Source organism: Chionomys nivalis, chromosome 8, assembly GCF_950005125.1.
Source record: "Chionomys nivalis chromosome 8, mChiNiv1.1, whole genome shotgun sequence".
Classification (NCBI taxonomy): Eukaryota; Metazoa; Chordata; class Mammalia; order Rodentia; family Cricetidae; genus Chionomys; species Chionomys nivalis.
The window spans coordinates 40,143,897-40,165,735 of NC_080093.1; the positions used below are offsets into that span (position 1 = coordinate 40,143,897).

Sequence of the window (21,839 nt, forward strand, 5' to 3'; positions counted from 1 at the left end):
AAAGGAAGGATGGCTTTGGATTCACTTTTAAGAATCACAGAATATTCAACATGGACTCTTACATTTAAAAAATGAGTCTAATATAACAGTTCCTTTTTATTTAAGACAGAACTGTGTTTATGGATAGAAAATGCTGTGAGATGATTTTCCCTCTTTCAGAAGTCTTATAAAGGTGCCCTATGTAAGGTTAAGGTTAGTGCTTCCTGTAGTTGAAGACTGTAACATCATTCAGGCCCCACAGTGGGTTACAGAGAGGGGCGGCTTGCTTATTGCTTGTTTAGAGTTAATCCAACAGTTGCAATAATTCACAGCAAGAATTCCATAATCTAGCGCTGACTTCAAGTGGCATGAACTTTTATTATCACTGGACTATCTTTATTCTTTCTGAAGCGCCTTTTCAAACATTTATAGTAAATTCTTTCATACCCCTGCTGGGTAATAAGTGTTTTTATTTTCTATGAAGGGAATTTTTCAAAGTTTAGTCCCTCAGCATAAATTGAAATGTAATGACACATTTCAAAACAGTTTCAAATTTGTGCTTTTTAAAGATTTGTTTTTGTTTTAAGAGATGGGTGTGTGTGTGTGTGTGTGTGTGTGTGTGTGTGTGTGCCCGCCCAAGGAGGACAGACATTGAATCTCTCTGGAGCCGGAGTGACAGAAAATTGTGAGCCACCTGACGTGGGTGCTAGGAATTGAACCCATGTCATCTGCAAGACCAGTACATACTCTAAATCCCTGAGCCAGCTCGCCAGCTCCTCAGAATCCAAATTATAAAATTAACATTGTGGGTACCCCTCTTGTTTCCATGAACCTGACTCTGTTGAAAGTTAGCGCATGGCTTTGGCTTTGTTGAAATGATCCAAGAGGTAGAGAGTTGGCAGGTGTGACAGTGGCCTTTGGGAATGCTGGGAGGAGTGACTGCCCAGAACAGCTTAGCTGGTGCTAACTGTTGGCGGTGATTACTTCTGCGAGTGTATGACAGGCACAGTTTTGTCTTAGCTGCTTGAAATAAGGAATTGAGAGTGAACTCGACCTGTGTGATTTCCCTTCCAAACACCGTTAGCAGTCCTTGCACCATGGGATAGAAGGTTGCCTTCTGAGGGGAGAGTGGAGGCAAATAATACCTGAGTCTTTCTGAAGTTTCAGTTTGGTTTTAATTGAGGCATAAACAAGCTGTGTGTACATTATTGGAATACCATGCTTTGTTTTCACTCAGTGTGCAAGGAACGAAACAGGGGAAGTGTGATTTTTTTCAGATTTACCTTCTCCCAGTAAAAATTCCTTTTTCAGCTTTTTGAGATGATGTGTTTTTAGTGAGGCTTGTGTAGACTGGTGAGGAAGATGACTTCTGAGACAGCAGGAAGTCTGGATGGCCAGGAGGACAATACTTTGGAATTCTTGATTTAGCAAATGAAATGAAGCAGGAGAGGAGGAGTTGTTCTTGTTGTCATTTGTATTCTAATGCATTTGTATTCTATCGCTTACGATAGGTAAGCAATTCCTTTTCAACAGTCTCTATTCGTACACTGAACACAAAAGGAGCATTTTCTGGGAACTTGGGAGTGGGGAGCCCCATATTTCCAGAACTGTTAGCTGTCTTTCCAAGTGTCACCTTTAACAGTGGAACTCAAGTTCACTCTAGTTCCCTGAATTCCAAGCTGCCAGTCCATGAACTAGAACTCGAACAATATGAAAAGGTATTAAGTGCCAGTTACACCGAGCACTTAAAAATCTGCTATTCCACTTAAAATATATTTAAACATTAAGCAGTAAAAATAAAAAGTCATTTTTATTAGAAATACTTGTTGCAGCTGACTCAATAGTCTTTATTGGGCTCTCTATGCCTTTAAAATTCTAAGCTGACTGCATTGGGTATGCTCAGTGAGCATATAAAATTCATTTTTATTTGTGTATGGTTGTATAAAATTAATATGGTTGCTAATAACTGCATCTAATTTTTCAGTGTTTTATTAAAAAGTCAAAGAACATAAAAAAAAATGACTTTAAATACTTGGCTTAGTAGTCTACAGTATGCACAGAAAACTAGCATACAGAGAAGCCAGGTCAGAGCTGAGAAAAGGGGTGGGTGAGATGGGCAGGAAGGAGGGGGTAGACTGCTAGTGCTGTGTAGCTGGCAGGAATACAGAGCTGGGGACCAGTAGTGCCAGCTCTCAAAGCCCTTCCTTCTCACACATTCTGTGCTTTTCTTCCCACAGGGAAGTGGAAAATCATTGTATTTGCATTCCAGTTGTCCCTATTCAGCACCCTTTGATGGCGTGGGATGGGAATGAATAAGACCACAGCAGAGATGGCCTTGATTGAGTCAGAATCAACTGGACATGCGCAGGCAGCCCTCTCAGCAGATGCCTGAATCAGATACTTGATATAGCTGAGGAGATGGCTCAAGGCAGGAGGTGTGGCTCAGGGATACCTGTTTGGTGATTGGGAAGCTGTTGAAAGTCAACTTAAGGGAGCTGTCCTTTGTCATTAATTAGCATTTTTAATCTTGAGACTTTTGACTCAGAGCTTTTGTTGTCATTAAATCACCACATAGGTAAACTGTAATGAATGACAATTTAGCTTACAATACATAAGGTCGCTCTCCCATTTACCTTAGTTGTTCGGAGAAAAGAAGCAGCATCAACCGAGACTTGTGTGATCATGAAATGGGATGTGCCTGCTGTCAGTGGAATGCCTGGTGCATTCCCAGGTTAGACCAAGTAGTCACCAAGCTACTGGGCAAGGTGGCCGTCTACTCCTGCTGAGCGTTTGCCACCTATGTTCCTTTTCTGGTAACTTTTCTGGTTCACCTTAGTCATTCATTCTTGGATGATAATGATGCCGAAAGTTATTTAAATTGCTTAAATAAGCAATATATTTTGAAATTCTGAATAGTTATTAAACATTTGTATTTTGGCTTTTGATGTAGTTTTTTGTTTATTAGCTTGCCTTTACTTGTGTTCTGGACCAGACTCATTTCATTCAAGAAACCCTGCCCTAAGCAGGAAGCATTTGGGAACTGCTAGTCTGAATGTCTGTAGGCGTTAAAGAAATCGCTGTTGCTTCACATCTCGGCTACCAGGGCATTCCCTGTACATGCCCATATCCCTCCCCTGTCTCCACCTCTTAACCATGGAACTCTGTCTGTGTCTTGGGAAACAGAGACTCCAATAGCCATGGGATAAACAAAAGCTTACAGAGAGCACTGTGTTCTTGGCCTGCTGGGGGAAGGGAGCTGCACAGGAGGTAAAGGGAGGCCCAGACAAGGCTTTGGTAGAAAGAAAGTTCCTAATTCTCGTGTAATTTTAGTGTGCCCCTTTATGTCTCCATCCACAGATACACAGTTCTGATCAAACTCAATAGGGGCTCATGCTTCTAACATGCTCTGGTTAAATGACTCAGGACACATCACTTGATGTTCTTGGCTGCCTAATCTAGAGAATCTACACATAGCCATTGGTGGTGCTCAGGATTTTGTTCTCAGGTAGCAAATGCCAGAAGCCATACATGCTATTGTCTTCCTCTTTTTTTTAATTGTAATAAGCATCTAATATTTATTCATTGCTCTTCAAACAACTGCTAAGCAATATTGGAGAAGAATGTTCTACCAAAATGCCAAATAAAGAATGAGAACAACTTATTTTGAAGAAAAGTTTGGTTTCATCACCACACTCGAAGCTTCTCAACCCCCACCCTCCAGGAGTAGGATTGAATTAGCAATCCAGAATAAAATGGCCACAAGAAAAGCCAGCTCCGTCTTGTGCTGTCGTACCAGCACTTATGGGGTTAACTAAATTAACTTTTTAAGAATATGTAAAAAAAAAAAACACATATGCTCATTTAGACACACAATGAAAAAGACTGTTTAGCATTTAGCTGAATGGGGCCTGCATGGATTTCACAATGTATTATGGCCTTGTTTCCTGACTTTTTAACTTGGCATGCAGTTCAACTGCAGGCTTGTTTTGTTTCCCATATTTAAATAACTGAATTGTAATCATATTACTTAACCAAGCTAAAAAAAATGATATTACTACTTACCCTTCGGGAAAAATATGTCTCAAAACTCTATTTGAATCCTCTGTCCACTTTCCCTCTCCCTGTACCCTGCACTAAGGTTTCCTTCTTAAATTACTCCTAAGTTTTAGAATAATAGCCAGACTTCTGTTGTTTTTTACCACATATGTTTTGGCTTGGGAATATTTCACACTAATGCAAACCCCCTGTGCCTCTGCAGGAAACACGTCTGTGAATTGCTAATTGTTTTAGATTAACCCCAGAGACGTTTGGCAGGCTTGGTTATGGCATTTTCAGCCCACAAATTTAGTGTTTATTTCTTGGGCTCTGATCATACACCTTCCGCCCAGGCAGATAGGTCAGTTGCCCTGTGGAGAGCATGAGGAAGCATCCTGCATCCTCTGACTCTCAAGAGGATGGACCACTCTAGGTCAGCTGCCCTATGGAGAGAATGGGGGAGCATCCTGCATCCTCTGACTCTCAAGAGGATGGACCACTCTGGGTCAGCTGCCCTATGGAGAGAATGGGGAAGCATCCTGCATCCTCTGACTCTCAGGAGGATGGGCCACTCTGGGTCAGCTGCCCTGCCTGGAGCATGGGGAAGCATCCTATATCCTCTGCCTCTCAGGAGGATGGACCACTCTGGGTCAGCTGTCCTGTGGAGAACATGAGGGAGCATCCTGCATCCTCTGACTCTCAAGAGGATGGACCACTCTAGGTCAGCTGCCCTATGGAGAGAATGGGGGAACATCCTGCATCCTCTGACTCTCAAGAGGATGGACCACTCTGGGTCAGCTGCCCTATGGAGAGAATGGGGGAGCATCCTGCATCCTCTGACTCTCAAGAGGATAGACCACTCTGGGTCAGCTGCCCTATGGAGAGAATGGGGGAGCATCCTGCATCCTCTGACTCTCAAGAGGATGGACCACTCTGGGTCAGCTGCCCTATGGAGAGAATGGGGAAGCATCCTGCATCCTCTGACTCTCAAGAGGATGGACCACTCTGGGTCAGCTGCCCTATGGAGAGAATGGGGAAGCATCCTGCATCCTCTGACTTTCAAGAGGATGGACCACTCTGGGTCAGCTGCCCTATGGAGAGAATGGGGAAGCATCCTGCATCCTCTGACTCTCAAGAGGATGGACCACTCTGGGTCAGCTGCCCTATGGAGAGAATTGGGTAGCATCCTGCATCCTCTGACTCTCAGGAGGACGGGCCACTCTGGGTCACCTGCCCTGTGGGGAGCATGAGGAAGCATCCTGCATCCTCTGACTCTCAAGAGGATGGACCACTCTGGGTCAGCTGCCCTATGGAGAGAATGGGGGAGCATCCTGCATCCTCTGACTCTCAGGAGGATGGGCCACTCTGGGTCAGCTGCTCTGTGGAGAGCATGAGGGAGCATCCTGCATCCTTTAACTCTCAGGAGGATGGGCCACTCTGGGTTAGCTGCCCTGTGTAGAGCAGCATCCTACATCCTGCATCCTCTGACTCCCAGGAGGATAGGCCACTCTGTCTTCTCTCAGCTTGTTTTCTTCAGCTCTTGCTGCCTTAAACCCAGCACTGACTGGGTGGCTCAAGCAGTAGAACATAATGTTCTGCCAGTTAGTCCTAGATGCCAGAAGGCTGGAACCCCAGACCCAGGAAATCAGATGAGTACTGGTCTAAGCTTGTAGACAGCCAGCTTGTCACGTGACCTTTCCTCTGTGGCCACTTTCGGAGAGAACTTGCTGCTTTCTCTTTCCCTCTTTATGAGAACACTGATTCCGTCTGCTCAGACATCACACTGATGACATCATATACCTGTAATGAAATTTGGCCAGGGGAGAGGGTTACAATTTAGTCTCTGTGACATTTAAAGAGCTACATTGGCCTCTAGCACTCTGGGTCCCCGCCCCACCCCCCAAGAGACACACCCCTAACCTGTGAGCTCTGAAACACTAATCTCTGTGGCTTCTCTCTGTGGGCTTCAGTTTCCTTTGATTTCTGTCAAGTTTTAGCCTAGACTCTAGACTGGCAGGAAGTGGATTGGGAATGGGAGGGGTTCCGCTGGGGCAGCCTCTCTTTAGGAGACCCTCCCAAATCCCAGCACCCTCCATACTCTGTCCCAGTGACTCCTCTCTCCTCACACCCAGACCTCAGACGGCTAGGGAATGTGTGCTGTCCTTCCAGCTTTCTGTGCTGCTTATCTGTGTACTTGTGACACAGAGTCTTTCCATGTAGTCATGGATGGTCTAAAATGCACTATGTGGCTGGCTTTGAACTCACAGAGATCTGCCTGTCTCTGCCTCCCTGGGGTTGGAACTAGAAATGTGTGCTATTCAACTTGGCCATTTATTAGTCTATGCTTGTTTATAAAGGAATGCCCATCAATTATCTGTTTGATACAAGGATGTCACCTCTGGAAGGGGCATTTTTAGGACAGTAGCAATTCATAGCCTCTTCATCCCTGTAAATTCCTAAAGGACAACTTAAGTGGTGTCATGATGCCTCTATAGCAGTGGTTCTCAACCTGTGGGTCACAACCCCTTATGGTGTTCAATGACCCTTTCACCGGGGTCACCTAAGATCATTAGAAAATACAGCAGTTACCTTGCAATTCATAACAGTAGTAAAATTACAGTTATGAAGTCGCAACAAAATTAATTTTATGATTGAGGGGTCACCACAACATGAGGCACTGTATTAAAGCGTCCCAGCATTTGGAAGGTTGAGAACCATTGTTCCATAGCGATGTCATTTGTGGATCTCACAATAATAGAGTGTCTAGTGTTCATATGTCTGAGGGCGCCACATTAGGGCTGAGGTTGCCTGAAGGATTTGGGCTCTAAAACCTACATCCTCCCTGTTAGTGCTGCTCGGGATGAGACCCACATCCTTTGCTTGTCGGTCCTGGATCTGGAAAGAACAGGAGCTAGACTGCTTTCAGATCTCAGTCCCAGGCTTCAGCGAAGACACAAGAGGCTTTCCTAAGAGCAGAGAAATTATCTCAGTCCAGCCCCGTTTGCTCAGGGGGCAACTGTGAAAGAATGGCTCAGATTCTGGCTTCCGTCCTGTATCAGACCATGCGTGAGCACCTCTGAGATGCGCCCTGTTGATCTGTAAATTGGCAGTGATGTAAGAGGCTCCCATTGTGTACTGTGCCACCTGTAGGGCTTGCTGACTAACACTTTTCTAACACATTGGCCTCTGTTGTCTTGAGTATGCCGTAGATCATCTGTGGATACAACACTTGTTGATCATAATGCCAAAATTATCCCTTATGTGTTGACACAAAGACCTGGGGATGTGTCTCAGTGATAGCATGCCTCCCACGCATAAAACCTTGGATTGCATCCCCGGCATTGGAAGAAAAAAGTACTTCTGTCAACAAGACACATTCATATCCACAATCACAGTATTTGGGAGATGAGGCAGAAAGTTTGTGCTTTTGTGGCCAATATCAGGCTACATACTGAGACCCTGTCTCAAAACAGGCAAACAAACAAAGCAAAGAACAAAAAAGAATTCAAGGGATTAGAAGGATGGCTGAGTAGTTTGGAACATGCCCTACTCCTCCAGCGGTCCTGAGATCCCCAAATCCATGTGGGGCAGCTCACAGCTACTTCCAGGTTCATCTCTAGGAGGTCTGACACCCTCCTTTGGCCTCCGTGGACACCCCTACACATGGGATACACACACACAACGACATGCACTCATAACTAAAAATAATTCGAGTTGCATCCTCCCTCTTAACAAAGGAATTGTTGTGATTGTATGTTGTTAAAATTAATACATGTTCATGAAAACTTGGTTTAAAGAAGAAAATAAACTCCTAATCCTACCAAACAGAATGGCTTCTGTTGCGTCGCACTTGTGTGATAACCTCATGCATCTGACTTCCCAACATACATACTTTTATTTTCTCAGCTAAGACATTCTTTATCTGTGTGCACTGTACTTTTCTGAACATTTTCTTCTTAAGTATTTAAATTATTTTAATAAAATTATATACCTAGGTACACAGTCCTGAATTTAGATAAATAAATGTGATTGCATTGTTTTGCTTTTTCATGGCTCTGTGGTTCTCATCCTACCATCTGTTATGGTATTGGTTAAATCAGGTAGGTCTTTTGCCTTCCCATGCCTTCTGTTGACCTGGCCAGGTAAGTTGCGGTATGACCATGCTTTTGGCCTGTGGAAATACCTCTCAGTCTCTGAAAGAGGGAGTATGCTAAGAATAACTGATACAGTCTTCATTCTTCTGGTCATCTTCTTTCTCTGAGGTCTAGGTGTGAGTCTAACGGTTCACCCTAAGGTGAGACAAACTTCATGCAAATGCTAGAGAAAGCATGGACAGAATCTTAGTTTATGTTGCTGGGATTATATCTACATTCTTCTAGGTTCTTTTTATTATTTCTACAATCTAGGTTTTCAAAGTAATGTGATGGGAAGTCAGAGGTGGATGAGCAGACCCAGCTGCCCATTAGTGATAGCACCTGGGTCGCTCTCCTGGGTCGCTCTCTGGTCTTGACTCCAATTCTTGTTTTCTGAGGTGGGGGGTGTCTTTCTGTGTAGACAACATTGTACTTTTACAGTTCAAAGAACAAAAAGAAATAAATATTGAGCTTCGTTAGTTAGGCTATAATATTCTGTTCCTAAGGATTCAGGATCAAGAAAAGTTTATTATGGATAATCCAGATCCTTTATTGTCACTATATTTGACTTATTAAATGAGCTACTTTCACAAAGCAGTGACCAAAATATTGACAGTAACAACCTAATGCTGGAAAAGTTTATTTTGGCTCTATGGGGAAAGAGCAGTAGAGTGACTCTGTCCATCATGGAGGCTGGGGCCAGGACTCTTCTCATCCCATCAGCCCAGTTCCTTGTAACCTGCAGAGACCCACCTTGTGTGTCCTATTTGAGTCAGCCACACCCCACCTCCTGCAGGTCCCACAGCCTCCCCAAATAGAGCTCTCATCTGGGGAACAAGTACTCCAACACGAGCCGGTCAGGGATGTCTTAGATTCAGACTATAACCATCTCACATGTTTCTCCTTCCACCTTATGGCCCTGAGGAAAGGCTCAACCCTCAGCGTCTGTGCGGCTTTATTCTCGGATGCTAAGTGGAAGATGATGGGTTTGCTGTAGATATCCGTCAGTATGACTTTAAATTGAGTTTTTTCAATTCTTAGGAATTTAGCTGCCAAGAGCAAAGATGTGCTTTGCCTCATTCATCGGTGCTCGCCTTCGCTGCTCTTCGCTGCATTATTTAGGTCTTTAAGGGACTCTTGCAGATGTTTTAAGCTACCAGTTTTTATGTAAAGTGTGGCTCTGTTCTTAGCATTTTGAGTAATGGTGAGTTGATCTGATTATAAGAAGTATGAGAGAACACTACTGCCTTTACAGACAATGGGGTTGGCCTAGACTTCTTTATACTTCATGATTCTCAGGTTTCCAGTGCAATTTTATAACAGCCACCCTTTACAGTAGCTGTGAAGATTTAAAACAATATGTATTATATCGCTGTAATTCTTACGGCTCTTACATTTCAACTCTGGGGTCTGTATTCATATTTGTCTTTTCCTGATACATCTTTTATCACTGTAGAACATCACTAAGCCTTGTTACCTCAGTTTCTCATTTGCATCATAGGGAAACTTGTGTTGGTCTCACATTGTTGAAAAAGTTCAACAAAGTTTGTAAAGTGGTCATAATTATGCTTGGTTTGTAAATATTGAGCATTCTTGGTATAACATTGGTGGTTTTGATGCCATTTTATTTTAGGCAACTCTCTTACCTTTCCTCCCCAAGGCATCTTAAACCCAGCATTTTGTTAAACAGCATTGCTTTAATCCAGCAGATACTTTGTTTTAATGGTCCTGATTGAGCTGATTAATGGTTTTCTTCATCTGCAACCTGGGGTCCTGCCTTCCTGTGTCTCTAACTTTCTCCATCTGTCAACAGGGGCGAAGAGGCCTTGGCTCTGTGTTTGTCTGGGCATCTGGCAATGGTGGAAGGAGCAAAGACCACTGCTCTTGTGATGGCTATACCAACAGCATCTACACCATCTCCATCAGCAGTACAGCTGAAAGTGGAAAGAAACCGTGGTACTTGGAAGAGTGTTCATCTACACTGGCCACAACCTACAGCAGTGGAGAATCCTATGATAAGAAAATAGTATGTAACTTTTACATGTCTATTACGATCCATTTCTTCAGTGTTCATGTTGAAAGTTAAGAGAGATCCATAAATGTGTAGAAGGAGCTTTTAGAAACAGCAGATCTGATTAGCTGATGGTACCAAGTAAATCACTGTGAACGTTAACAGTCTATTACTGATTCCTTAAAAATGCTTATCAGGATCATGATATTTGAACATTAATATAATGTTAATCATGACTAGGCTTTATTTTTATTGAGAACAAATGATTGGTCTACATTTACGTTGATAAGAAAGAAAGAAAAAAACAAGAATCAACATGTGATTCTCAGCTTAGTGCCCCTATCACTGACTTCTGATTCTGGTGTCTTAAATAGCTAATTCATTATGAACAAAAAAGTATATATGAGAACTAAAATTCACACTTAAGATGTACGTTTGCGTGTTTATTTCCATGGGCTCCACATCTACAAACCAACCGACCACACTACATTGAAATTACCTTGAAGATATTCTTTTGTAGTCTTTATTCACTAAACAATACAGTATTACAACTGTATGCATGGCCCTTGTGTTATTTTGTATATTAAAGATATTGGGTAGTACTTAAGGAAGAATGTGCAAACATAAATACGTAAATATATGTCATTGTATTTTATATGCAGGACTTAAACGTGTAAGTCCTGTTTTAGGATTCCTGAAACCAATCCTTTGCAGATATCAAGGGGCTATATTTATCCAATGTGTACTAACCCTGTACCAGCTGTGCTTCTGGGTCTACTGTAGTTTACTGAATGGGGAATTATGGAAGTGCAGTGGCGTCCCCTATTCACCATCCTGACCTGCTATCTTGTAAAATGGCTATTCAGGATTCAGGTTACTAGATTGGCCTACCTAAGTGGAGCCATTTTCTAGGTCTAAGTCCTTCCTTATAATGTGAGGGTTTAGGAGTTTTTAGTTCATGGAGCCATTGCTGAAATAATTGGGGGAGACATGAGTCAATAAAAAACGCAACCCAAATGCTAACCCTTCTCAAAGTCTATGGAAACTGACTCTTAGAATGCCTGACACAGCACTACTAATTCTAAATGTCAAATGCTAGTCCTCTTCTCCTGACCATGGTTTTCCAGAGTGTCTCAGGATTCCTCTTTCAAAGAGACCTCATGTCCTGCTGAGCTGTTTTACCTGATGTTTGAGGAGCCACACAGGGACAGATCACACTGTGAAGGGGCATCTCATTTTTCTGTAGCAGTAGGGAAGCCACTGCAATGGTTCAGCAATTAAGAATACTGGTTGTTCTCCCAGAGGACCTGGGTTTGCTTCCCAGCATCCACATAGCAGCTCACAACCATGTTACTCAAATCCCAGGTTATCTAGTGCCCTCTTCTGGCCTCTGTGGGCACTGCATACTTATGGTACACAGACATATATTCAGGCAAAAGACCCATACACATAAAGTTGAATGTATACAAGTCCATCTCTCAGTACTTCCTGAATCAGTTATCAATGAACTAACTCTAAACACAAAGTAAAATACATAAGGAAAAAGCACAAGACTAGACGTTTCTGGCTTAATTAAAACCTGATGCTGCTCACCAAGATTTTGATTTCAGTATAGAGCTGTAAACATCTGGAGAACTCTTTTGCTTTTCAGAAGAAAACTGTATCCCCTAACTTGTCACCCTCAACTACCAGTGTCCCGTGACACCCATCTCTGTATCACGAAGTAACTGAGAAACTCCGGGATAAGATTCCCACCATTTACAGCTCTAGAGTCTAAGGACTGGCAGCAAGCTCATACTTCCTCCCAAGCATCTTATGACCTCTCCAGTCCTGTTGTTCCCTGTGACACCATTGCTGTGGGGATGTACTGATCAGCTCCAGAAATGCCTTTTCTAAAAGAAGCTTGTAGTCTAATGAACAAAATATCGAAACGGGGAGGTGTGCCCACATCCCTGACGGAACACGTCACTTGGCCTGAGCAACCTTAGCATCATGTCTACGAGGTTTTTCCTGGGCACCATTGTGTTTGTAACTGGGCAGCAGTTGTTGTGGCCCCATAAACATAGCCATCAAGCACGTGTGAGCGCCAGATGTTTACAGTTCTATAATGAAGTCAAAATCTTGGTGAGAGGAGAAAGTTTGGGGTGGGACCTGAACACCATGGCTGGATGTCGGTGTCCTTCTGTGAGGTCTTACACTTCAGTTTCCCGTCACAAACTGGATGCATATTTAACTCCTCCTTCTATCTGCTTTGTGATTCTCTTTCTCAAAGGAAATTTCCATTTATTAAGATTTAGAAATTTATTGTTTTGCTTATGGGATGATGTCTTCAGACTAGAGATAAACTCGGGAATCTCCTGATGGAACTAACTGGTGTCTCACCACACTGGCGCACACTGTCCAATGGTTAGGGAACATAACAACTTGTGTAAAATCATGAGCTTAATTCTAGATCACAGTATTTCTGCAATGAAGAAATAATCTTTAAGGGCATTGGTTTCTCATTACAAAGGCCAAAAATTTGTTCATCTCTGCATTTTCTTCTCTTTACCTAGTTCTTCAATTCTTTTCTTAATGTTTGTACCCTCAAATTACCCACAAAGGAAGAAGAAATTTGGAAACTGATTGAATCCAGTGTCTGACTTCACAATGACCACATAGTGCTGAGCCACCCACTCCGAGTCTTGACCTCCTCAACTGTAAAATTGAGGTGACACCCACATGGTCCCAGAGATTCCCGTGAGACAATGACAGCCTGAGTCTCAGTACCTGGTGTGCATGTGGCTCTATTAGAGACTGGCATCACTGTCCTTAGACTGTGCAGCCTTCTGCACCCTGGAAGGTCTGTGGGTTGCATCTCTATTCACAGTGGTTCCCATTGCACCTCCATTTTCCCAATCCGTAAAACCCTGTGGTCTGTTCCACCAACCCCATAAAGAAAGCCACTGTGATCAGGAACATGTTAACAGCCTGAACATGAGTGGAGCTGGCAGCGACATCAGGTTTTTATGGTCCAGCTGACCCCCTTTCCTTCCAGATGTCAGGATGATGAATAAGCCCACAGAGCGCCCAGGACCTTGCCACCGCCAGGCTTTGAACCTAGACGCCTGTGGTCTCTGGCTGATGCCTGCCTCCTGTTAGTGGCATCCGTGATTGAGTGCTACAGCAGTGGCAGTGTCCTCTCTGCACTGGGCCCCTCCCCAGAGCCATCCATTTCCTTCTGTCATTTGTCTCCTCTCCCGAAAAGCACAGCTGTCGTTCTTCATTCCCGAGAGCACCTTAGTGATTTGAACCAAGGCGGCTGCTCAGGAGCTGAGGGACAGGAAATATCTCTCGTCTCCTTCCGGGAAAGCGCTTTGTTAAATAAACTTTACATCCCTGGGACAAAAAGGTCTTTTCATGATTTGCAAGCAGGAAAGCTTGCCCTGGGTTTCAAAATAGAGCGAGGCCCGTACACCTGCATGCCCTGCCATTGCTCGCAACTCTAACAGTGGGCACTGGTGTTATAGTCACACTCACATAGACCTGGGGCCTTGGTGGCCTGACAGCTTATTCCAGCAAATGAAGCATCCAGAATGTCAAGGGTCTAATAAGGAGCTCTTTTCTAAACAGAATGGTCAGGAATGACTATTGTTTGTTTGCAACGAAAATCTCACTTAGCCCAAGCTAATCCCATGGTGCTTCTGCCTTGGCCTTCCATGTGCTAAGATTACCTCTGGGACCTGCCACATCCTCTAAACAGATATTTTTAAGATTTATTATTATTATTTTTATTATGTGTATGTATTAGCACAGGTGCCCTCAGAAACCTGCTGTGTCAATTCCCCGGGATCTGGAATTATAGGGGCTTATGAGCAACCTGGATGCTAGGAGCCATACTCAGTTTCTCTGCTAGATCAATACAGTCTATTACCCACTGAGCCACATCTCTGGCCCACTCTGATTAGCTAGTTTAAAGCCATGACTTAAAGTAATGTTTTCCTTAGCATAATTGTATATATAGCATTCTGTATCTCCTGTGACGTATTTATAGTTGTTATAACATATCATAAACATAACATAAACATAACATTTGTGACCGTTCTAGTGAGAACCTGATACAGCACTCTGCACGTTGCCTGTAACCTATCTCAGTATCCTGAAAGCCCTGTGTACAGGGATCATCTTGTTCAACTCACAGATAAGAAAACAGAGACCTGAAAGGCTAGGGAAAAAAATACAGCTGGTCTATTGGGGGCACCTAGGTTCCAGTCAAGCAGAATGAAGCCCAAGCCCGTCTATCGTTGGTGTACCATCATGCCCGACACTTGCCAGGGCCATCCAGTGTGGCGCTATGTAGGGAAGGATGGTCACTTACCTGGTGTTCTCTTAATAGCTGTCCACCACATTTTACCATCTTGCTCTTCCTAACTGAATCTCTGGCCTCTACCCTTTTCCTAATCCCCTCAGTCAGCCACACTCTCCCAAGATGGTGCTTCTGTGTGGTCAGAGTAGGGCTGCATCCTCTGCTGAGACTTCCTTGTAGGAGCCTGTTGCCTGGAGCCTCCCTCCGGCTAGGTAGAGGAGCGTACCTCTGTGTTCCCTGCATGTGGGCTCGTTCCCTCCACCACCCACTTCTCAGTCAGCCGCACTTCCCAGTGTACTTAGCCTCACTTGACACTATTGTCTACATTCTTCATTTACTGTCTGATTTTCTTGCCAGAGTGGAAACTACTTGAGAACGAAGAGTCTGTGCTCTCTTGGCTAGAGCCAGACTCCATAAGTGTCCGTGCAAAAATAACCATGTGAAAATAACCTTCATGGAAGGTAAACATTTATTGAAATAGTTACTGTGGAAAATGGTCAAATTTATGTGCGTAACAACCCATACAAGCTATCAAAGTTTTGTCTTTAAATCTCACTGCTTCCATCGCTTCCCCCTATTGTGTTGTAGAACTAAAGCTTTATTCAGTTGCTCCTACCAGGAAGTTATCTTTATTTTAGAACCTCTTCTGTCTTTGGCTACCCACCTGCCCCCAAGTCATTTGTCCTGCTGATTCAACTTTGCATTCCTGTTCAGAGAGGGTCTCTGAGCCATGTTTTGGCTCATAAGCATTCTGCGCTCTTCTTCTGATATCATTTTACTTATATGTATGTGTTCAAAATGCACATGCAGCCTGCAGTATATCAGGGGTGACCACAGAGACCAACTCCAGAGAGATGAATTAGCCCACTGCTCGTAAGGCTTCTAAGCACTCACTTCCTCCTGTAGAGAAGCCCTGCTCCCTTGCTCTCCAGCCTCCTCCAGCACCCACTCCTGCTTCAAATGCAGTCACCGCTCACATCAGATCCATCTCTGCCATCGCCTCTGCTCTCTTCCATTGAGAAAATCTCATTTAAAAAGGAGTCTCCTTCTTTCTGTTTCTTGAGTAAATAAATGGAAGAACAAGTCCAGATATGTTCAGTAGTGGGACCCACATTCTCCTCAGAATGTACCAACGCATACAGGAGCCCTGCTTGCTGTACCCGCTTGCTGGAAGGCTAGAGCACCAAGGCTGTTCTGCTGTTCCTGAGGTGACTCGAGGGTTGACTATGTTGCTCTTGTCCTCACGGGTGGCAGCACACTCAAAAATTCTACTTTTTTTACGTTGTTGGTTCAGGATTTAATACCTTTCCTGCTTACTAACTGCTTTGCTGCTGTGTGTCCTGGAACAAGATAATTAGCCTTGCTGAACCTCCTTTTCCTCCGCTGTTAATGACGTAATGCTTTCCTTGCAAACATCCTGTGGCTGTGTGGAATGTTCTACACCCAGGCACCTCACCATCAGTTGCTAATAGTAGTTTGAGGAGAGAAACCTTGAGGTTAATGGCTACCCTTTAATTTGGTTGGCTGGTTTTCGTTTTGTTTTGCTTTGCTTTGCTTTTGAGACAGTGTTTCTCTGTGTAACAACTCTGGCTGTCCTGGAATTCACTTTGTAGACCTGGGTGGCCTCGAACTCACAGAGATATCCTGCTTCTGCCTCCCAAGTGCTGGGATTAAAGGTGTGCACCACCACCACCTGGCCAACCCTTGACTAATTTACAGTATCAGTACACACGTAACTTTCGTGGGATGATTCTAAGTGTCTCGGAGTCCTGATTGAGTAGTCAGAAGAGAAGTGACCTTAAAGTGTTTCTAAAGAAACGGAAAGTTGAGAGTGTAAAATGAAATGAGTCCAGGGGAGCTTGAGTCAAGCAGTTCCACTTGGCAAAGAAATCCTTGCTTCTGTTGCATTGTGGAACTCAGCTGCGCTGTATGGGGGAATAGAAGTGAGACGGGAAAGGACCCCTGTTTAGAGACGCAGGTTCATTCCTTGCATCCCGCATATTTAAGTTCTCTTAGCAAAACATGAGTGGTCAGTGTTTTATACTGAATCCATCCTACTCACTGAATTCTGCACCCGTCTTGGTGACATCTATGGACAGAAGTCATTTAGTGGTCCTTATTTCTTTTCAGATCATGTGCTTAATAACGAGCTAACACCAGTTCATTGTCTCTGCCCTTCACCACGACTGCTGGATCTAAAACAGTTCAGCGAACAGATTTCCAACCCAAATCCATCAGCACTAGGAGCAAATTCATCCTAACAGATAGCAAAATCATTTCATGTTTTAAAAATATCTTTTCAGATCCTCTATAACAGGTATGAGGCAAACTGGCACCTTCAAACTAAAAAGGATCACAGGGCATCAGGGAGAGAGGACACTTACTGTGGGTTGCTGTAAACGCTTGTCACTTAGGGCCCAAGTCAATCTGCACTGAGATTCCCTGGAGAGTGGTATCAACAGGCAACAGTCAAAAGCCCAATCAGCTCTAGTAATGAACTGTGAAGTATTAGGAAATAAGAGCCTAGCGAGGAAAGTGGTGGTTCTTCTCAAGGATCCTGGCTGGAACTGAACAAGACCCTGCCTGGCTCACCAAGAAAAGATGACATCCCTAACTTTGCGGAGTCCAAAACCCATCTGCTACTGATCCTATGAGGCTGGAAATCTAATTTGCCCATCAGGACAGCTTTGATCTGCTCAGGGCCTGTGTCTTCTCCAGTTTCCTTCTCGGTGATGGACGCAAATGATATTTTCTTGAGCAACTTTAGTTCTTTGGATACTGATTCTGTTTCTGATTTGGGTGGTGAATTGAGGGAATTTGGAACAGGCGAGCCTGCCGCCGGGATTGAGACCAAATTCTGAGCCATTCTCGAGGGAGTCTGAAGCAGGAGCGCGACTGCCCTGTGTTGGGGTCTGCACACTGGATGCAGCTTTCCCTCCAGGTGCACTGGCAGGTCCTGTGTTCTGTTCCCTGTGCCTTGTGATGAGTGTGCTTACCTCAGTTTGTCCTGGCTTTAAACCATCATTTTTCTTCTAGCTTGCACATCCCATAGTGGTCTTTGCTTTTTCCTTCTGCAGATAGACATAAATATTCCCTGGTATTCTGGTTTCTTTTAATGGTGAGAAGCTTACCTTAGATGCTCCTGGTAGTTTACACCTGGACATCTCTCCCATTGACAGTAACTTCCTATTGAAGTGACCCAGCTGGAATTTCACTTAGAGCAGAGAAGGAAGAAGGGTGTTTTTGTTTCTTCTTTTGCCTGAATCTTTTAACCTCCAGTTTTCCATCACCTTCCTGCTCCACTCCCCTCTGACTCCTTTCATTTAGTTCAAATGATTGAAAAGAGAACACAATGCTGACTTGAATTCCACACAAAGTTGTCAAAAGTGATAGTATTTGACACATCAGTGATGTCTCTCTGTGACGATTCTAAGTAGCTTTTTATGTCAGTCCATGTTATGTGTGTGTGTGCCAGGTAACCATAAAAGAATGTGTCAGATTTATGCTATGGATCCTACATCATAAGGTATTTCTTGTTCTTGTCTGGCCAGAGCTGGCTATTTGTGAGTTTCCCCAATGTCGAACACACTCTCCAAGTGTGTGTTCTGGACCTAAGTATGTGTATTGCAAGTGTCTGGTACAAGTAAAGAATAAGTAGGTAGATACCATTAAAAGACTTGGATCCACCAAAATTCATTGACAAACTTAGCACTTGCATAAAGGCATGTGACCATGAGATGAGGTAAAAGTCAAAAGCAAATGTTGTCTTTTGAGACCATCTCTCAAAAATAAGGACTTTGGAGACCTAGAAAAAGGCTATTTCTGATGTGTTCATGCTTGGACTCAGAGACGTGTACCTCAGAAAATGACTGTAGAGATTCCCCCCCTGATTTAAAGTAGGATAGAAGTGCCTTTAAAAAAACATCATGTATTGCTGGGCAGTGGTGGTGCATGCCTCTAATCCCAGTACTCAGGAGGCAGAGACAGGTGGACCTCTGTGAGTTCGAGGCCAGTCTGGTCTACAGAGTAAGTTCCAGGACAGGCTCCAAAGCAACAGAAAAATCCTGTCTCAAAAAAAAAAAAAATACGAATTATTGTGGGCATTTGCTGTGTGAGTGTGCGCGCAGTTCTCTTCACCCACCCTTACGTAAGTTAAGAGATCAAACTCAGATCACCAGACTTGCACAGTAAATGTTTTATCCACGGAGCCATCTCTCCACCCCCAGAAATGCCTCTTTTAACAATTCAGCCACCCCACTCCTGGTATTATATTCAAGGGCACTTGAAATCAGATTTCGAAAAGTGTTCTGCATTTTGTATGCATTTGGAGAACTGTTCAGCAGCCAGACATGGAAACAAGCCTGGTGTCCGTCATGATGAGTGACTTGGAAAGTCCAGCACAATGGAGTAGTGGTCAGGTTTTTTTTTTTTTTTTTAAAGATTCTGTCATGTGCTGCCCTGCCGTATCCATGAAGCTTCAGGCTATCACGTAGGTGAATTAATCCGTTCAGTGAGAGACAGATCCTAAGTGGTTTCATTTAGGTGAGGTACTTAATCAAACACATCACAGCAGGAGGTGATGGAAGGTGAGAGTCAGAACAGTTGTCAATTCTGACTTTCCTTCCTGCATATGAGAAAGATCCTAGAGACCCAGGACAGAGGTGTGTACTTAATAATGCCATTTACACAAAAGTTGCCAGGAGGGTTAACTTATGCCACACCTTTTCAAAGTCAGTTAAGAACTTAGGAAGCTCCTTTACGTATAGGGAAGTGCGGATCTATCACCTGTAGACCCATGTCTCTGTGGCTTCACGTATTTCTTCTCCCACTTCTTTCGTGTCCGTGTTCGTACTTACGTGATGCAGGTCATTTGGTAGCATGACAAATGCTCTGCTGTGGGAAACTGAGTGGTCTGAGGTCCTGCTCCAGTTCTGTCACATGATGGGAAAGTCCATTCAGGCCCCTGTGGTTGGAGAAGACAGTGGTGAGGCTGACGTGGGGCCGGGGTGTCCACCTGCTGCCTCACCCAACTTCAGCTCTTCTCCGTCCTCTTCCGAAAACAAAGGCTGTGCTCTCAGCTGCTGCCTCCGCTCACGGGCTTTCGGGCCGGCTTTCACATCAGCTCACTTCTCTGTGATGGGTGGTGACACCCTTGTCTTCATGCCAAAGAAGGGTTGCCGGTGTCACCCAGTGACCACAGCATGTCCACTGATTCGTCTCCCATCTAACACAAAAATCAGTCCCGAGGGAACACAATGCATGCCTGCCCAGGAGGGAAAATTTTTATTTTAATCTAAGGGGTATTACAATGGCTTCTGGAGTCATATTCTATAGTACTTAATTTTTCTTGTTAAGGAGAATTTAAATTTCATTTTCTTTCTTAGTGAGACAGTAATGAAACACAGTCTGGGAACCATTGCCTCTGCTGAATGGTAATACAATTCAGTCAGAGCTAAAGTGAGCTGGATTCAAGCCAAGAAAATAAAATGATCTGGTTTTCACATTTGGATTGCAAGGGAAAAAATGGAAAAGCAGCTAATCTCTTTTGTATAACTTGCAAGCCCACACTGCCGTAGCTGCGTGTGAGGTACAGGAGCTCAACCCTTGCTTCTCCTGTCCGTGTGAAACCTTTGAGGAAGCCTTCACTCCTCTGGGCAGCAGTCTTATGAATTCTACAAAAAGTCCACAAGCAAAGATCACTTGTGTGCAGGGACTTTTTCTTGAGACCTGATGCTCTCCAGATATATAACTTGGAGAATGTGAGAGCTATATAGTTCACCTACCCACACCAGGTTTTCTGTCTGTTCACTTATTATATTTAATTAGATTAAAATGTGGGTCAATTAAATAATTTTCATCTTAATCCAGAGTGAGATGAGGTAGGGTAAATAAGGTACATACACAGTGGACTTTTAGGAGATCCGTGCATGACCTTGAGGTTCTAAGGCGTGGTTCACCCTTAAAAGCCATTCCGCTTTGAATGGAGTCAGTTTCCAGTCATTTGGTTTATCCAGACAATTATTTGAAGATGAATGGTAACGGGGGTCTGGAAACATTGAATTTAAAATTAATCTTTAATTCCTCTCTATCCACTTTTTGAGTAGACTGTCGTCAGGGCCTAAACTTCTTCACTCTTGTTTTTCAGATCACTACTGATCTAAGACAGCGGTGCACGGACAATCATACCGGGACGTCAGCCTCAGCCCCCATGGCTGCTGGCATCATTGCCCTAGCCCTGGAAGCCAAGTAAGCCTTGATCTCTCTGTCTTCACTGGTGACAAGCCCCCACCTCTAAGAACACTCTCCCTTCCCCTATATACGTAGTCCTTAGCACAATAGTCCAGGAGATAACTTCCCACGCCAGTGTTTAAATTTGCAGTGATTTGGGCTTTCAGGCATTTTTTTTTATTGGTGGGAATAGTGGCTCACACCTGTAATCCCAGCATTTGGGAGGTTGAGGTAGGAGGATCGCAAGTGTGAGACTAGCCGGGGCTACATACCAAGTTCTAGGTCAGCACAAGATCCATAACAAAGGATATATCATGAGACCCTGTCTCAGACTAACAAACAGAGAAACAGAACGACAAATAAGCAGCACTCGTTCATAGAGAAGTGTGGGGTTTACATGTGCTTTATAAAGCAAGCCGTGTGGTTCCTTCATTATGGAGTCACAGCATTAGCTATTTGGCTGCAATGGTCTTATTCTATCGGTCTTTCTTTTTGTCCCCCAGTGTTTCTGTGAGCCTAAGGCAGGTTACTAATGCCTCCCTTTCTGGTCCCCTTCTCCATAGCTCAGCAAGGCAGCTCAGAGTCCGGGACAGCAATGCTGTCACAGATTGACTCAATAGAACAGGATATGTCAAAGTCACATGTGGCAGGACCCCACAGACAAGAACAACACATTTCCCTCAGCTTTGCTCCTGGCCCATCTAGTCAAACTGTCCAAAAGCCATTTGGACAGGCTCCATAAGCTGTTTGCATGTGACACCTCCTCTTGTCTCAAAGCAAGTGGGTCCCTTTGACAGAGCCTTAGAAAACCTTGTACAGATGTAAAATCCCCGCCTCCATCACAAAACCTAAAGTGTCTGGAAAATCTGAAAGTTCTTTTGTAAATTTAACACCCAGATTTATTTGAGAAGTGGATTCATATCCCATACATTGTGAAGATGCCTATCTTCACTGCGTCAGTGTTCATGCAGATAATGGCCCTCTGGCTCAGCCCTCACCAGAGGTTCTGTATTATACCTGCAATTAACACCATTTCTGGAAAAAAAAATTTGTGAGTTCCACACACATTTAATCCAAGGATTTTTTTTTTAAGGGGGGATTTGAGGGT

At 43.8% G+C, this 21,839-nt stretch overlaps 1 protein-coding gene across 2 annotated transcripts in view; it reads left to right on the forward strand.

Annotated features, from left to right (window-relative positions):
• Nucleotides 1-21,839, forward strand: part of Pcsk5 (proprotein convertase subtilisin/kexin type 5) — a 409,270-nt gene that overhangs the window by 181,319 nt on the left and 206,112 nt on the right. For both annotated transcript variants that reach the window (XM_057777813.1, XM_057777814.1), the window contains exons 8-9: nucleotides 9,961-10,173; nucleotides 20,649-20,749. In XM_057777813.1, the coding sequence (XP_057633796.1) occupies nucleotides 9,961-10,173; nucleotides 20,649-20,749 (314 nt within the window). The remainder of the gene's footprint in view (nucleotides 1-9,960; nucleotides 10,174-20,648; nucleotides 20,750-21,839) is intronic.